The 18,579-nt window shown below is 37.2% G+C and overlaps 2 protein-coding genes across 3 annotated transcripts; both read right to left on the bottom strand.

Annotated features, from left to right (window-relative positions):
* Window positions 1-744: 744 nt before the first annotated feature.
* On the bottom strand, window positions 745-1,811 carry LOC6031556 (cathepsin B). Its single transcript, XM_001842288.2, has one exon. It carries the CDS (start codon window positions 1,789-1,791, stop codon window positions 772-774), a length of 1,020 nt encoding a protein of 339 aa, XP_001842340.1. The 5' UTR covers window positions 1,792-1,811; the 3' UTR covers window positions 745-771.
* Window positions 1,812-2,014: 203 nt separating this feature from the next.
* LOC6031555 (sulfotransferase 1E1) lies at window positions 2,015-17,724 on the bottom strand. Of its 2 annotated transcripts, XM_038249484.1 has the most exons (7): window positions 17,469-17,724; window positions 14,258-14,536; window positions 14,088-14,200; window positions 13,910-14,031; window positions 13,658-13,853; window positions 13,467-13,593; window positions 2,015-2,452 (listed from the first exon to the last, which is right to left on the bottom strand). In XM_038249484.1, exons 2-7 carry the CDS (start codon window positions 14,352-14,354, stop codon window positions 2,061-2,063), a joined length of 1,047 nt encoding a protein of 348 aa, XP_038105412.1. In that variant the 5' UTR covers window positions 14,355-14,536; window positions 17,469-17,724; the 3' UTR covers window positions 2,015-2,060. The 2 variants fall into 2 exon arrangements, with proteins under 2 accessions (XP_038105412.1, XP_001842339.2); XM_001842287.2 differs by lacking the exon at window positions 17,469-17,724 and having other exon boundaries at window positions 14,258-15,633.
* Between the last annotated feature and the right edge of the window lie 855 nt (window positions 17,725-18,579).

Here is an 18,579-nt window from a genome sequence, read left to right as displayed (position 1 = left end):
TCGCAATTTTCCATTTTTTTAAAAATTAGTGCACATGTTTGTCCACTTTTGAAAAAAATATTTTTGAAAAGCTGAGAAAATTCTCTATATTTTGCTTTTTTGAACTTTGTTGATACGACCTATAGTTGCTGAGATATTGCCATGCAAAGGCTTAAAAAGCAGAAAAATTGATGTTTTCAAAGTAAACAAAAATTGAGATTTTTACTAAAACTGCGATTTTTCTTTAACTTTTATATGGCACTACAAAATAATTATGAACTTATGAAAATCCATGCGAAACAAATTGCAAATTGATTTTATGAAGCAGTATCAGATTTTTGTATTTTTAACTTTTAAATTGTCTGGAATATTTTGAATATTCAAATTAGATGGATACCTACATAAGAAAACAATATTGAATTCTTGCTGGTTTCAATTTCATTCTCATTTGAAAACTGAATAAAAGAAACATTGACTTTATATCTGACGCTTTCGGAAAAATACAAGCCAAGCCAAAACTAGTTTCAATATCGTCGGCAGCTTCGTTTCACGTGTTGCTTATCTCGCTATCTTAATTGTAGGTCCACTCGAAACGTACGATTTGAAGAAAGAATCCACAAAACTTGACGCTGCTGATAGTGAAGCCAGCTGATCGTACACTGTAGATTACGGTTCATTGCACTCGATTTGCTTGTAGAGACTAATCTAAACCGACCAACAAATGATCATTCGAATGGATTTGTGAGAACGTAATGAATTGCATGATTTTAGAAAACAACTATTTATTGTACTTTAAAGCTGTGGCAACCCGGCGATCACGGTCGATTCGATGCCCAGATGGTTCGACCCGCGCAGCATCTTGAAGAAGCCCTTATCGCCCCACGTGTCACCGTACGAGTTGGCGATCAGCCAGTACGGGGTGCCGTTCTCCGTTCCCCATCCTACGATTCGGATGGCGTGCATTCCGACCTTTTTGCCGACCACGTGCTTGTAAACTCCACTGTGGTAGAAATAGAAATCTTCGAATACTTCGAAACCGGTGGCGACCGGTCCGTTGGTCATGATCTCCAGCTGGATCATCCGGGCGTCGTTTGGGATCTTGTAAGCAGTTGCACCGAAGAACTTGTCCTTGCGGTACTTGCGATCGTACCCATTGATGCAATGGTGGAGACACTTCGGGTTCTTCTTCTCGTGATGACAACCCACGAACGGGTACGAGCAAGGTTCAAACGGGTACGGCTTGCAACCCTCGGACGAGTTGTACGGTGCTCCGCTAACCAACCCCGCGTCGACCCAGTACTGGAAGGCCGTTCCGTCCAGGAAGCCACCATTACACCCATTGCCACAGTCCTTGCAGCAACCCATCAAATCCTCCGTGGCCAGTTCCAGGTTGACCTCGCCATCCGAGTGGATGCACAACCGATCGGACATAACACTGACGGTGGCCACTGCCCAGCACGATCCACACGTGCCCTGGTTCCGGACCGAGTGGATCGACTGACAGAACGGCCACTTTTCTCGCGCATCAAACCGGTCCGGAATCACTACCTCGTCCAGACTGCTCGCGTGGAGCCGTTTTGACGGAAGGGTAAAGTCCAGCGGACTCTCGTAGATGCCCTTGATCGAGCGGAACTCCCCAAAGCGGATTCCACCCCGGAACGCGGTGTCCGGGGTCCAGGTTTTGGCCCGGGCCAGCACCTGCTCCAGGAAGCTGTCGTTGAACGGATCGTCACCGTGGCGGCGGTCGTCCAGGCGGGAACTTAACGTAACGGTAACGCAGATAACCAAACAGGACCAGGTTGTCCAGGCCATGATCGCTGAATTAGAGTGTGAACGCGGGCAGGTTGAAATCTAGACTGAGGATTGGCGATCGATTGATTCGAATAGAGGCAGGTTGATAACGAAATTAGCGATGATCAGCACATTTCGGTAAGAGGTAAGTGCACTATAAAGACTGATTAGAAGACAAGGAATGAAACTGGGACGAAAGTAAATGCAATTTGTCTCGTTCAAACACATTTATTTATTAATAAAAACAATCAACAACATTTTACTAAGAGTACCACAACGATGAACAACCTTCAAACCTCCGGAAATCTCATATCCGTCTTGGCCAAATGTCGCTCCGACCAAACCCGAATCCGTTCCTTAATCTCGTCCGTCAGTTCGCTCCCGGACCCGTTGACCTGGCCCTTCCGGATAAAGTCCTGCGCCTTGGAGTTTAAAATTCCGGCCGCCTTCAGTTCTTCTCCGTTTACGGAGGTGTTATTTTTGAAGTTTCGAATGCTCAAGTGATCGACCAGCGTGGCCACCTGCTCGTCGGAGAGGTCGGGTTTTCCGAGGAAGGCACCCACCTTGCGGATCGTGGCCGGTAGGTCCTTGTTCATGTCCTCGTAGAACATGAAAAGAACGTTCGGAAGTGAGCGTGCCTGCCAGCCTTCGCGCAGGTGGGACCAGTACGGTGACCAGGGAGCTGGGGGAAGAGAGCACAAGTTATAAAGTGGTAAAAGTTTTAAATGGAGGTTAAAAATACCATACGTCTCCATCAATCTTTCAGTAATAAATATAACGTTTCATGGAGACGCAGGGTGTTTTGAAGCTTTTTAAAGACATCACCTGAAAGACAATACAATCTCAACAATCAATATTTTTTGTTTTAGTGTGTTCAATTTATTGATAATAGTTTTTTTTCTGTTTATCATTCAGATCCAAGAACAAGATAACCAAGTAATTTTAGAATTAAAAAGTGCTGTACTTCAAACTCTAATCAAATGGTGTACTAGCAGCAAAACTTGATTTTTTCAGCACTCGTCGTATTTATTCTACTCGGTTAACCCACGGTTACGACACGACTGTCATCCACATACAAAGCGAGTGAAGTCAAAATCGAACCAAGATCGAATCAAGTTTTAAGCGCGTGGCATTTGAAAAGGTCGTATGCGCATCGGACATAAATTAGGGGGAGAGGGGGTAATATGCACCCCCGGGGCAAAATGCACCCCCTGCTTTTCTCGGTATTTGAAAGAATTTTCAGGGTGAAAAATCATAGAAATTGGAGGCTTAAAACTGCTAAACCATGCTGGAAAAATTTGAGCATCGTGGTATAAAAACAGCTTAAGTTATTTGCAAAACTTTAAAATGTTGTGTTTTCATCTAATTTTTATTGAACTTTCATTTTGATTTTTGGACAATATAAAAAGCATTTATTGTTATTGTAAGTGTTGAGGTTTATAGTTTTTGCCATAATCTTCATTATTGTGTAGATAGATGAGTCCAAAAACATCAAAAAATGCATTTTTAATTAAATTTTCTGCAAAAAGCGTGGTCGGGGCAAAATGCACCGCTGTGAAGCTCCTTTGTAAAAACAGCGGTGTCATCTAGTGGTGACTAGTGAAAACTGCTTTTAGCCGGTGCATTTTGCCCCATGTTGTGGTGCATTTTGCCCCGTTGTTTTAGTGCATTTTGCCCCAATGTTGCGGTGCATATTGCCCCGCATTGTTCTTTGAAATGAATCAAAAATATTTTTAGAAATCTGTTATTTTTAAACAATTTTGAGGTTTTTAAAGATTTTTTTCACTTGGATGACGTTGAATAATAGTTATTTATGAACATCTAACGAAATTCTTTCAAAGAAATGCTGTTATGGTTGAGAAATCACAGTTTTCCCTTAGGGGGTGCATATTACCCCCTGTCCCCCTACATAAGTAAAAACTTTTTTCAGTTTTTTTTTTGCTTTAGAAAGATTTATATTAAATCTCAAATTTGAACTAGGGGAACAGCATATAATTCCATCGAGAACCTAATGTTGGCATATCAGCACTTTGGTGTTCAGTTACAGCTAGTTTAAAGCATTTTCGACAGAAATTTAGCTAGTATTTTGAAGGCGTAATTCATTTTAATACAAAAAAAGCAATCCACTTTAACGACCCCTGGGTCTTTTGTGGGCTCTGTTGTAAGTGTCTGCGCATTTCTAGGCGTCCGAAGGTTATGTGTGGTAAGTCACCCAAAACTTATTTTACGCAAATGGATCGACGTTTTACTGCCCCATCCGATAGACGGCCAGGAGGATAAGGCGGGAATCGAACCCGCGCCCCATAGCAACTTAGGGATCATTTTAATACAACGGACAGGAAATATCAAACAAATTTTATTTTGTTTCTCTCGAACGGCCAAGTAGAACTTTGTTTTATTGTTTTAATAAATTTTAAATGTGAAAAAAACGTAATGCTTGTAATTATCTCGCATATATATGCAAAAAAAAAAGTAAAAACCAAGGTAGAAACTAACACAAAAACATAACTTGGATAAAAAATATGTATTTATTTCATACGACCATTTCAAAAACCATACGTAAACAATATTGACAGCGCCTCTGGTGGGGACTTCAGGAAACTGAATGCATGTCAGATCCCAGGGTTAACCTCGTTGAATTAGGGGGAGAGGGGGTAATATGCACCCCCTAAGGGAAAACTGTGTTTTCTCAACCATTACAGCATTACCATTACTGTGGCAGAATTTTGTTCGATGTTCTAAAACAGCGATTCTCAACGGGGGTACCGGGCCTACTTGATTTACATGGCAGGGGGTACCGGCGTAGAAGAAGGTTGAGAATAGCTGTTCTAAAACATGTTGTTAAAACCTCTTAAAACTGTTCAAAAATATTAAATTTCTAAAAAAATGATCCATTTCAAACAACCATGCGGGGCAAAAAAAAGCTGTTTTCACTAGTCACCACTAGATGACACCGCTGTTTTAACAAAGGAGCTTCACAGTGGTGCATTTTGCCCCGACCACGCTTTTTGCAGATAATTTAATTAAAAATGCATTTTTGATGTTTTTGGACTCATCTATCTACAGAATAACGAAGATTATGGCAAAAAATATATACCTCAGCACTTACAATAACAATAAATCCTTTTTTAATTGTCCAAAAATCATAATGCAACGAAACGAAGTTGACTTTATAGCTGTCGGCCACCATTGCTAATATCAACCACTAATGTCTTCCTTTTAACTACAAGGACTTCGCCGCCCTGGGCTCCTCAGTGTTTGAGTACGGCACGGAGTGACGGTGCCGGATACCCATATTTACACAAAGAATTTTAAAGCGCCCGCCGCCGGGATTTGAACCAGCAACCTCTGGATTGTGAGTCCAGTGCGCGGTCCGGTTGATCCACACGGGCGGATAATGAAAATTCAATAAAAATTAGATGAAAACACAACATTTTAAAATTTTGCAAATAACTTAAGCTGTTTTTATACCATGATTTTTCCAGCATGGTTTAGCAGTGTTAAGCTTCCAATTTATATGATTTTTTACTCGAAAAATTCTTCCAAATACCGTTAAAAACAGGGGGTGCATTTTGCCCCGGGGGTGCATATAACCCCCTCTCCCCCTACTTTAGAATTATATGAAAAAATCCCAACCATTTGATACCCATATTGCAAAAAACTGAAATTTTCAGTATTTTTTAACGAAAATACGTAATTTTGTGAAAATTTTGAGTATTTTTTTATGATAACTTTCGAAATGTTTGAAAAAGTCCTGATCATTTAATATATTGCTATAACAATAATTTTGAGTATTTTTTTCTAAAAACATTGCATTTTAAAAATACAGGAAAAAAACGTATTTTTATGAAAAAAATCATGTAAATTGAAATGGATAGCTAATATCCCGATTCCGAATCCCTATAACTTTATAAAGTTTGGACGATTTTTCATAGTATTATAGTCAATGTCTCCCATATAGCCCAAATCGCATAAGCTTTGTGCTTCAATTAAGCACTGAGGCGATCTGAACTGAGGCTGCTGAACGAATCAAAACTGGGGCATGACTGTATGTATTTTTCCGATCTGTGGTTCCAAAATTCAAAATTTACAAAAAATGAAAATGACCTATTTGATTCAAAATACAATCATCAATGTTTTTTAAATAGTTTATAATCAATTGTGTGAGTTTTTCAATGTAGTTTTTAATTTTCAGCGATATTATTTTACCGAGTCAGGGGGTTTATTTGGGAATTTTTAAAGGGGGCAATCTATTGCTCAAAATAGTTGGTTTTTGTTCCCTAAAACATACCAAAAAAATTGTTAAAAAAATAATCTTGGGTGAGATTTCTTTTCCAAATAACACATATGCTATTTATTACAATTTTTTAGTTTCTTCTCATCCTTATAAAAAAGCGATCCAAGGAGTCCGTTTGTCTGTGTAAGGAAGAAGTTCGTCGTTCGGTCGCTCCTCGATAATTTTCATTTTCGGCGTGTTTTCAGTGGATTTCAGCCTGATGGCAAGATTGTCAAATTGTATGTATGGGCCGCGATACTCACATTTGTTGGACCGTGGACCCCGCTATTTGGTCGCTTTACCCCTCTGACGCTAAATATAGGGTAAAAGAGCCAGCAAATGTGCAATTGAAAAAAAGTTTTTTTTGTGAAAAAATATTTTAAATTTTGTTTTCGATGAATAGTTTTGAATATTTTTTATCAAAAAATAAATAACTAGAAAAAATAAAATATTATCCAGCCTTTTGAGGACGAAGTCAATCGTTCAAATTTTTTAATGTTAGCTTATACACATATTTTAGTGTTAAATGCCAATATTCCAAGAAGATAATGTCCAGCTTGTGACGATAAACTACTTTTCCTTTACTTAGAAATCGAATCCAGAAGGGAAACAATAACCTGCTATGTTGGTCCGCACCGGGTTCTGAACTCCCATTTACGAGTCGGAAGCGTTGCCGCATGGCTCGGTCTTAACAAAAAAATTAACTAGACAATAAATAACAATTTCAAATTGGGTAATTCTCTACCAACTCACACGAAATCGGGAAAAGTTGCCCCGACTCCTCTTCGATTTGCGTGAAACTTTGTCCTAAGGGGTAACTTTTGTTCCTGATCACGAATCAGAGGTCCGTTTTTTGATATCTCGTGACGGAGGGGCGGTACGACCCCTTCCATTTTTGAACATGCGAAAAAAGAGGTGTTTTTCAATAATTTGCAGCCTGAAACGGTGATGAGATAGAAATTTGGTGTCAAAGGGACTTTTATGTGAAATTAGACGCCCGATTTGATGGCGTACTCAGAATTCCGAAAAACGTATTTTCATCGAAAAACGCTTAAAAGTTTTAAAATTCTCCCATTTTCTGTTACTCGACTGTAAAAAATTTTGGAACATGTCATTTTATGGGAAATTTAATGTACTTTTCGAATCTACATTGACCCAGAAGGGTCATTTTTTCATTAAGAACAAAAAATTTCATTTTAAAATTTCGTGTTTTTTCTAACTTTGCAGGGTTCTTTTTTAGAGTGTAACAATGTTCTACAAAGTTGTAGAACAGACAATTACAAAAATTTTGATATATAGACATAAGGGTTTGCTTATAAACATCACGAGTTATCGCGATTTTACGAAAAAAAGTTTTGAAAATGTTACTTTTTGCGTTTCTCTTTGTTTCGTCGTCCGTGTCTGTCGCGGGTGACCATGAACGGCCATGATCGATGACGACCAACTTTTTCAAAACTTTTTTTTCGTAAAATCACGATAACTCGTGATGTTGATAAGCAAACCCCTTATGTTTATATATCAAAATTTTTGTAATTGTCTGTAATAGAACATTGTTACACTCTAAAAAATAACCCTGCAAAGTTAGAAAAAATACGAAATTTTTAAATGAAAAATTTTGTTCTAAATGAAAAAATGACCCTTCTGGGTCAATGTAGATTCGAAAAGTACATTAAATTTCCCATAAAATGACATGTTCCAAAATAATTTACAGTCGAGTAACGGAAAATGGGAGAATTTTTAAAACTTTTTAAGTGTTTTTTTCGATGAAAAATACGTTTTTTCGGAATTCTGAGTACGCCATCAAATCGGGCGTATAATTTTACATAAAAGTCCCTCTGACACCAAATTTCTATCTCATCACCGTTTCAGGCTGCAAATTATTGAAAAACACCTCTTTTTTCGCATGTTCAAAAATGGAAGGGGTCGTACCGCCCCTCCGTCACGAGATATCAAAAAACGGACCTCGGATTCGTGATCAGGGACAAAAATTACCCCTTAGGACAAAGTTTCACGCAAATCGAAGAGGGGTCGGGGCAACTGCTGTGTGAGTTGGCGGAGAATTACCCAATTACAAATCATAAAATTAAATAAATTTATTTTCGAATTTACTCATAAATGGCCTGTATACCCTATTTTGTGCAACCAGTTTATGGAGCGTTCACCCTATATGGACTGTCAAAAGCGAGGTTCACTTTTTGACAAGCTTGCCACCAGTCTGGTGGATTTATAAGATTTCGTTGAGACGAAACGATTAAAACAGACATAAAGAAGAGAAATTTAATGAAGTCTAGTGCAAATTGCAGAGAATTTTCAAGATTTTCATCATTTTAAAGCAATATTTTCTTCTTCTTATTTATGTTGTTATTCTGCTTCTTGCAGCGCAATGCTTTCTTGTCACAAACGTCAGTTTTGCTGCGTGGGCATGTCTGTTCTCTCACGCTAATAGGCAATCAAACGTCAAAATTACCCCCCACTAGAGGGCGCTCAAACTTGGGATGATGTTTTCATTATAACCTACAGCGAGTAAATTGGTTAGAAATTTGAAATTGTTTTATTTCATCATAAAATCGAAATTAATAGCAAATTATACCATTTTCAGGTAAGAAATAAATAGCTTAATTGATATAAACAAAAATATTTTTGTGATGGTCGATTTAACCTGTTCATTATCTGATTCAAAATAAGGGAATGTTTTAATCAACCAAAACATAACTAATCAATTGAGAATGTAGATTATTCAAGTGGACAATTACCATAAAAGCAAAGATCTGCTTGAAAAATGATAATTGGATTGATTTTCAAAATTAGCAATCTAACCTCATTCTCGCGTTTTCAATCCGGATCTCAGAATTTTCAATGAAAAAGGCAACTTAGCAAAAAAATCTAAAAGTCAGTCGATAGAACTTTTTATTTCTTACCTCCTGTTAACTTTATTTTATTCCAAAAGATCAATTTTCTTTTAAAAAATCTTAGAATAGTTTTCACTCCCCTTTGCACTTATCGCGCAAAACCGTAAACGTAACCTTGCACCAAAGTTCTCCTACTCGCATGTAGGTGGCGAATTCGCGATTAAAAGCTCAAAAATTCCGACAGATGGCGCAAAGCATCGAAGAATGACGATTCAAATTTTCGCTGTTCGGTTACATAGGAATGCAAACTAAAAATTGAATTTACAGCTCTTAGAACAACTTTTGAGAAAAAATTCAAGTAGTACGAGTGTAAACTTTTTGCCCTCTATAAATTAACGCAATAAAAAAAATTTCAAAAAAAATATTTTTGAAAAAATTATATTGTTTAAAATGATAGAGCATCAAAAGTTAACAAAGTATCAGCTCGAATTTTTGCTCAAAAGTTGTTTTGAACGCTGGAATTTAACAAAACAGAATTCGCATACATAACCTCAAAGGGCGGAAATTGAGAGATTCGACAGAAACGTGCACGCATCCTGGTGGCGAGTAGAAGCACTACGCAACGATGTTCGGAATGACAGCGTGCTTGGAAATATTATTATTTGTGCAGTTTTTGATTTTTATTTCCTTCAAATATTTTTTTAACGTCGATGAAAGTTATTGTAAAGTGTGGCAATCGCATAAACGAATCGAATGATGTATAAATCATAGGGGCTGAGTTAATTTTTCATGTTTTTTCCTCAAATTTAACAAAAAGATCTTTTGAAAAATTGATTTAAATAAGATTTATTTGATTGATAATGCTCCTTATGTGTGTATTATTGATAGAACAAACTATAAGAGGCATATTACAGCATAATTACAATAATTTTCTTAAAAAATTGCTAGTTATTCGAATTTTTCCAAAAATTTCCAAAAAATTACCAAAATGCATTTTTGAGGTCAATATTTTGGTCAAACGAGAAAAAAAGTAAAGTTTAAACACTTTTACATAATATTTCATCATTACTTTTAACTTTTGCAACATTTAACTCAAGTTATCCAAAATATCGATCATCTTTTTAGAAAAATCGTTTAAATAAAATACCAGTCACAATTAATCACTACAAATCACCACGCATTATGATCGTTAGCGAAATTGCCACACTTTGCAATACCCCACTTTTCTGAAAATGCTTGATTTTTCATTATAAACGCGATTTTTCCCAAAAAAACTGCTCAAACTGTATGGGGGCTGTCATTCCGAACACCGCTGGAACAACAGCGAACCTAGCGGAAAAAACGTCGTCGAATTCTTCAATTTCAATCGACATTCTTCGCTCTGTTCTGCTACTCAACACTAGGTGTCGCATGTCGTTTGGCTCTTGAACGGCAATAGAGTTTTAGCTTTGGTTTTGGGGGCCTATGACACTCACCTCTCTCTCTCGGAAATATGAGTGCCTGTTTTGATTGTGGTACAGTAAAGCTAGAATTTTGCCCACGGTTTTCTGGGAACTGCAAAGGTTTTTCTAGATTATTTTTTTCCTTGTTTTGACAAGATTTGGATTATCATCCGCATTGTGTTCGGGAATTTTCGGTAACTGCGCTTCTTAGCAACAGTGAACATTAGGGTGGTCCAAATCCGGACTTTTTTGGGGCTACCCCCTGAAATCAAAGATTGACCCATCACTAGGCTAAATTCCAAATTTGAGCTCATTCTGACCACGGGAACCCCTCCCTCCAATCGCTTAAAGTTTGTATGTGAAAAATCGTCAAAATGTATGGAGAAAAGCAACTGTTTTACTTTTTTAATTGTGGAAGGCGCCATAATTATCCGATTCTTACCATTTCTCAAATGTAGAACCTTCATTAAATTTTGAACAACTTTCCCGAAGACACAATATTTTTAGGATTTTTTCCCGCGAAGTTATTAGCGCCCAAAACTGGCCATTTTTTGCGCGGCCAGCTGTAAGGGGCTACCTAACAACGATGTTTATTTCCAATTCGTACACGCACGTGCTCTCTCTCAGGTTCAAACCCTCTCACGAGCTTGCTCGCCTGCCTGCCTGCCTGTTTACCTAAAAGCGCGCGCTGTTTCTCGGCTTGGACTTTTGTCGTCGTCGTCGTTTTCGTTTGCTATCCGCTGCGCTGCGTTTCTGGCATGTTAATTATAATTTTCAACAAAAATAGTCGGTTTGTATTGAGATATAAAATCAAATGTAATATGTGAACAACAAAACGAAAAAAACACAACAATAGATATCAGAGAGAGAGAATACAAATTTGATGAATTAGTTCATCCATGAATCGTCATCTGTTCTGATCCAAACCTAATTGCAAACGTTTTGGATTTTAATTTATCTGCTTTTGTTACAAGAAATACCATACCTTCTACCGGATGGGGAAGTAAAACGTCGGTCCATTTGGTAAAAGAGGATTTGGGTGACTCACCACACAAATCCTTCGGACGCCTAGAAATGAGCAGAAACTTGCAACAGAGCCCACAAAAGACCCGGGGTCGTTAAAGTGGATTGCTTTGCTTTTTTACAAGAAATACCATGAAGTTTTTTTTAGATAAAAAAGGAAGGAATTTTCTTTAGTTTAAAAAAAACGATTGTGCAGAAAGAGATGTTTCCTGAAACGAAAAATTTACAGGTAAACTGACAAAAAATGATAAACAGTTGCAATATTTGTTGCAGGTGGTCTAGGAACACCGAAAGAAATTTCCAGAAAGAATAAAAAAATAATTTTAGAGAGTATGAATGAAAATTTGCAGCAATAATTGTAAAATTGCCTTGATTTGTACTAAAGTATATTTTTGTTAAAGCAAACTACCTAATGGAACAACATTTGTATTACCTGAAGATTTTTTCAAATAATTGAATCATTATCATGTTTCTTTAGCATATACGAAAAACTGCGTGTAGTGCTTGGAAAAACAAACAAACCCTGTTCTCATGGCATTTGCTGTATTTTTTTAACTGAGCCTAAGCTGTCTTTTCTTTAAACTATTTTTTTCAGCGCAGTTTTTTTATTTTTGACATAATTTAAGAAATTATATGCTAAATATATCTCAAAACAATCCTGCTATTTTAGTTGAAAATTATAATAAACATGCCAGAAACGCAGCGCAGCGGATAGCAAACGAAAACGACGACGACGACAAAAGTCCAAGCAGAGAAACAGCGCGCGCTTGTAGGTAAACAGGCAGGCAGGCAGGCGAGCAAGCTCGTGAGAGAGTTTGAACCTGAGAGAGAGCACGTGGTACGAATTGGAAATAAACATCGTTGTTAGGTAGCCCCTTACAGCTGGCCGCGCAAAAATGGCCAGTTTTGGGCGTTAATAACTTCGCGGGAAAAAATCCTTAAAATATTGTATCTTCGGGAAAGTTGTTCAAAATTTAATGAAGGTTCTACATTTGAGAAATGGTAAGAATCGGATAATTATGGCGCCTTCCACAGGTAAAAAAGTAAAACAGTTGCTTTTCTCCATACATTTTGACGATTTTTCCCATACAAACTTTAAGCGATTGGAGGGAGGGGTTCCCGTGGTCAGAATGAGCTCAAATTTGGAATTTAGCCTAGTGATGGGTCAATCTTTGATTTCAGGGGGTAGCCCAAAAAAAGTCCGGATTTGGACCACCCTAGTGAACATGTCTCGGTCGTTTCGCGTGAATTCGCCGTCGTCGTTTGAGTTGTTTCGTTGTATGATGGCATATTGTGAACTTGCGTCGCGTACGGAAAGTTTCGCTATCGGGCATTACATCTGGGCGAGGAAACGACCTGGACCTGGACATCATCACCATTTAAGGAAGACAGCAGCTGCTTCGGAAATTTGGTGAGATCAGTCCATATCGAACTTTTTGATAACTGATATATTCTTGCTAGCTACTTACTTAATACACGCCGGTCCCAGTTTTGCCTGACGTTTAATGTTTAAGTTTAAAGATAGGTCGAGGACCCGTCTGGTTCTTGCTCTATCTTTAGGCGGGGCCATACAATGCCCAGTGACCTCGGAATTGGACCGCAAGGAGCTCTGTAATTCTGAAAGAAGCGCGAGGGCTGACACCATCTAATGCCCGGGACTGAGATAAGCTGAATCAGCATAACCAAGTCTGATACAAACTATTCTTTCCCATAATTTCGCTGCCGGCCAGCGGTTATTGGATTGGACCACACTCACACATCCTTATGAAAAAGTGTTCCAATTTTGTGGTTTTTGCACAAACCCTCAACTGTTCCAAATTTGAGGAAGTTTTTTTAAACAAGGTATAAAAATAAAATTAAAAGAAATCATAAAAAGGTGGGGTTTGGCTACAGTTTTTTTTAACATTGAATGAAACAATTTATATCAAAAATCCTATAATATTTATCATGTTCTGTTGACTAGGAAAGCTAAAATGTTACACGGAGAAAATTGTTCTCAAAATCGTGAACATGCGTTCATGAAATTTGGAACCACGAACGTAGTGTTGACATTCCATGCCACGTTTTTTAAAAATGATCTAACTCAATAACACAAGTCAAACTTACTCAGATCCTTTTCAAAGTAGTTGTAGAACGTTTCAAAATCGCCGACGTATCCTTGCGTGCGGTACAATTTGTTCAGATGATAGTAAGACACAACCACATCGGACGGATTTCTGGCAACGTAAATGACCTTAAATTATTCAAATCAATGAGCAAAATTTAGAAGGTTGCAAATGTTGCGTTTAGTTTTGTACTTTAGCTTGCACGTGAAAAATGCTAGGTGGCAGCAGTGAAATGGGAAAATGTGTCTTGATGAATCGCTGGCCGGTCAACGAGTTCAGATAGTCGTAGGCTGGTTTGGAGGCTGCCTCGATGATCTCACGGTGCTCGGGACACGTGGCTTCCGCTAGAAATTGCTCCTTCATCTCATCGTGCATGTAGATGTGGAATCTGGAAATTTTAGAATTTTTCATTATTAAGTTTGATTAATTGCAATTCTGTCTTACTCAAAAAATGGAAATCGTTTCGTCAGTTTTTCCTTTCCAGCAGTCTCAAAGTCCAGGTCGTTGCAAATCAGCCAAAGCATCTCCTGAGTCCAAGTCGTACCCGATCTGGGGTACGTGCAAATCTATAATTTTTTGTAATTGTTTTATTGATCCAGATAGGAAATATCAGTCAACTCACCCAAACATCATCGGGTCTGGCTTGAAAGTTGTAGAAATTTTGGGCACAATTTAAAAACTTGCTGGGAAAGAACCATTTCTCATCACCAGCTTGCACGAAGCCCGTTTTCTCCCCTAAAACAATTATTTATACTAAATTTCTCGTCTAGTTATAAACACACACAATTTTACCATGAAAGTGCTCCAAAAGTTGCGAATTGAGCGGTTCCTCGACGAACTTTACACTAAAGGGAAACTTTTCCTCGCCTTTGTTATTGTTGAACTCCATCGTCCCCGCGAGAGGAATGTGCAAAGTCAGGTCTGTGCAGAGTCACTGTTCAAACCGTGTGTGTTCACGACGACGACCGTGCTGATCGACGGTTAAGCCAACATTGGTCCACCCAAGCCACTCATTATTATGTGAATTCGGTGGTGTTGTTGATCGGCGGCGTCGTCGTCGTCGTTGTCCCACTTTACACGCGTCCACGTGAAGAGTTGCGGGGTAAAGGATCATAAAGCGATCATTTAAAATTTTTAAATCGTCATTTAGTTTTCAAGGATTGTTAGGTAAAATTAAGATGAAATCCTAAGCTGATGAAAACAGCAAACAATTTACAATAATATTATTCTTATTTTTAAAAACAATTTGTCCAACAACAGCCCTTTGCCCCACACCCGAAAACAGAGCCAGATAAGCGTACGGGCCGAAAACTCACGCAACGCGAAAGGAGAGAGTTTTGGTAATAGTCGAGTCAAGTTGCCGTCTCGGGCCCATCATTTTTCGGCACTCGATCCACGCGCCTATTCACGTCTGGTTGAAGCTAGTGACTGGTTCAAGTGGTAGATTACGGACTCATGAACACTAGAATGCCCACCAATTTGATGTTTTGAATGGTGAAACCGGAACTAAAAATGGTTGAATATTCGGAGTGAAGCGGATTTTCATTAATTTATTTTAAATCATTGCTGAGTAATAATTGAGAAGCAACCACAAAATTCATTTGTTTTTATTTGGCCGAAAATGATTGAGGCAAAGCAATGTTCCTAAAACCAGTTATCACCAACTAAAATTTAGATCTCTTGAAAACTGAATCATATTTTTGATGTTTAAATTTAAGCATAACAAAAACAATTCGTTGAATTTTTCATAACCGAAGTAAAATTCTTTAATGCTTCAAGCCAACTTGAAACAGACAAGCACTAATGAGTTTTCACTAACAGAGAATATTGCTAATAACTCGTATCGTAGATTTCAAGGTATGAATAGGTCTAATGCATTTTTATTTGAAGTTTATGTCCCTCGACTCTTATCAAGGACGAATGTAAAGTTTGTGTAAAGTTAGCAAAGGAATTCACTTTCAGACTTTGATCCCAACAGGGTCGATTTATTTTCCCCGAAATTTTGTATGGATAATCAGTGCGGTTCGCTCCTTGCACAAATTGTATGCTATTTTGGGTTGTATGCAATAGCGACGAATCGCCTAAATTCTCCATGCACGCAGAAAAAATGTTTTGTAGAATCAGCCTGTACGAGGTTTGAATCAACAATTTTTTTGTTAAATATAATCAAAAAAAAAATCGTTGAAATAATTCCTAATTTTCTCAATTCCTCAAATGTTTTTTTTTTGTGGTTTTGAAAAGGCGGCTTTGACGTTTAGCGTTGATTCAACAAAAATCATGATTTGCAAATAAACAAAACGTTTTGTTGATTCAAATATGCCATATTTTTCTGCGTGTTCAAACTTTGGAGAAGATGTTTTTTTTGAAAAAAATGACCATGTGCAGGCATTTTTGTTAGCTAGTGTTTTTAGTTAATGAATTCCACGCCAAATTGACGGAATAATTAAAATTTTGAGCTTGATTTATTTTGTTTGATTTTTTGTTCAAAAATATTTGAACCTATTTTTTTGTTATTTTTCTATATTTAGCAATTATTTTTAAAAGGAGCCGAAACCGAAAAAAAAGTTCTCCGATCGGTGTCAAAATTTTTATGGGGGTTCCTTGGCCAAAATAATTAGACCCGTATTTTTTGTTTGGCCATTAGGGTGACCTACATCGTGCTAGGGTGGTTAAAAAAATTGCAATTTTCGTATTTTTTCGCAAAAACCACTTTTTTTTAAATCATATCTCCGATTTTAGCTGTCTTAGACGCAAATGAAAGGTAATTAGTTTGACTATTTGAGAAAAATAGTAAGAAGTTTCAAAAATCTAGCTTACCATTTGAAAAAGTCGCATGAAAACTTAAAATGGCGTTTTGACCGTGTCTGGACCAAGGAGCCTATGTCTTAAAATATTTTTATCGGATTTGTCGGAAAATTTTACATAACGTATCAAAAAATGTGTGATGTCGATCTGTACGTTTCCGAGATATGATTTTTTGAAAATAAAAACTGAGTTTTTCGACGCACCACGCGCAAAAACAGGAAAATGACAAAATCGGCAAAAAAATACTTTTTTTACTAAAACTGCGATAACTTGAAAATTTCAGCGATGACCTATACATGTTAGGTTACCATTTTTGTAATTCAAATACGATAGATAGATAGATTTTTTACATCCTATTATTTTTCTCAAATAGCCAAACTAATCACCTTTCTTTTGCGTCTGAGACAGCTAAAATTGGATGAAATGACGCGAAGATATGATTTTTTAAAAAAGTGTTTTTTGCAAAAAAATACGAAAATTGCAATTTTTCGAACCACCCTAGCACAAAAAATACGGTTCTGATTATTTTAGCCAAAGAACCCTCAGAAAAATTTTGAGCCTGATCGGAGAACTTTTTTTCCGATTAGGCTCTTTTCAAATGGAATTGCTGTACTGAGCTACAGTCCAGACTCGATTATCCGAAGCCTCAATTATATGAAGTTTCGATTATCCGAAGGTTTGTATGAGACTTCGGATAATCGAATCACGAACAATTTTTTTTTCGTTTTTTTCGTTTTCTTGTTTTAAACATCAAATTCGAGTTCTGCGACCCAATTTTAGTCGAAATTGATAAGTTGATTGCCTTTTTAATATTAAAATGCGTTTTTTTCATTACTCCGTCATCGCCATATTGGTCGCCAACTTGGGTTACACAATTTTAAACCACTTTAGCGTAGTCAAAAATTACACTATGATTTTTTTTCTTGTTTCGATTATCCGAAGTGAAATTTTTTCGAGGCCTTTGGATATTCGAGTCTGGATTGTATATAATTTCACTCATTCGACTTGAATTTTCCGCTCGTTCGAATAAAAACGATTTTACAAAAATCGGTTCTACCCCATTTCCTGGAATTCCATTCCCCAGAATCCCAAACCCCAGAAATATAATGAGTAGATCCGCTTTAAATCAGACTTTAATGACTAAAGATAACTGCTTAAACGAATGTTTTCATTCTTCAAAAAGGTAAAACTTTCTTACTACTGTTGAAGGAAAATTCAACTTGTGTCAGCAGATATGAAAAATCAAGAGAGTTTGGCCTTCTTTAAATAAAGAAAAAAAAAACAACTTTATAGGGAAGTTCTACTTTTGTCAGCTGTTGGCACAAAAATGCGAAATCTTCACACTTTAAAACTGATCACTTTTCGAAATAAATAGTACATTACGTCATTAAAATTAGAGATCCTAAATAGGGAGACTGGACGAAGTGAATTTGACGTACCCAAATAGACGCGAGTTTGACGTATCCAAACGAGCATTTGCCTTTACGCCCAGCAAAACTTATTAGTGTTGCCAAGCTCAAAACATACATTGCCAGATCGATTTAGCAAGCTTAGACCAGTCTCCCTATTTAGGGTCTCTAATTAAAATCCCTTCATAGGAAATGGGTTCAAAATTTTGGAGGGATTGAACCATTCTGGGGATTGGCATTCTCACGAATGGGATATAGAACCACAAAAATCAAAGGGTGTAATCGGCTTGATTTTCGAAGAAATTATAATTTTAGTTTTATAATTCAGTCACGCAAACTACTAGCGGAGGTGACTTTGTCAGAAAAAATGTGTAATTTTACCTCTGAAAATGTGTAATTTTACCACTATTCTGGTGTAATGTCGCTTTTTCAGTCTAAATTGAGGTAAAATTACATCATAAAAGAAGTAATATTCAACATTACCTGAAATCCCATCCCTAACCTGACGATACACACGTAGATTTTAGAACTGTGATATTTATGTTAATTTATTGAGTTAGTTTTAAGAGTGACCCCATCTTGTATCATTTGAGTTTTGTGTACTTGTTGATGCGATAAGATGAGGTGGTTTTGTGCCTTTTTGAGAAAGTGTCTTGAATAATACCAGCACAGAAAAAAAATCATGGTAATATTACATCTGGGAAGGGGTACATCTTTTATGTCAGAAAAAAAGGTGTAATTTTACCTCTGGAAATGTGTAATTTTACCACATTTCTGGTGTAATGTCGCATTTTCAGTCTAAATTGAGGTAAAATTACATCATAAAAGAGGTAATATTCAACCTTCCAAAATTAAAGCTTCCAAATTTACACTTTTTTTGCTGTGAGACACAGCTCAAGG

Source organism: Culex quinquefasciatus, chromosome 1 (genome assembly GCF_015732765.1).
Source record: "Culex quinquefasciatus strain JHB chromosome 1, VPISU_Cqui_1.0_pri_paternal, whole genome shotgun sequence".
Taxonomy (NCBI): Eukaryota; Metazoa; Arthropoda; class Insecta; order Diptera; family Culicidae; genus Culex; species Culex quinquefasciatus.
This window is presented reverse-complemented; position numbering and strand designations above follow the sequence as displayed.

Coding starts and splice junctions, on each gene's coding strand:
- LOC6031556 (XM_001842288.2), bottom strand. CDS start 1,791: ATGGCCTGGACAACCTGGTCCTGTTTGGTTATCTGCGTTACCGTTACG.
- LOC6031555 (XM_038249484.1), bottom strand. CDS start 14,354: ATGGAGTTCAACAATAACAAAGGCGAGGAAAAGTTTCCCTTTAGTGTA. Junction 14,201..14,257: donor ACTTTTGGAGCACTTTCATG/GTAAAATTGTGT, acceptor TAATTGTTTTAG/GGGAGAAAACGGGCTTCGTG. Junction 2,453..13,466: donor CTACTTTGAAAAGGATCTGA/GTAAGTTTGACT, acceptor CTCTTCCCCCAG/CTCCCTGGTCACCGTACTGG.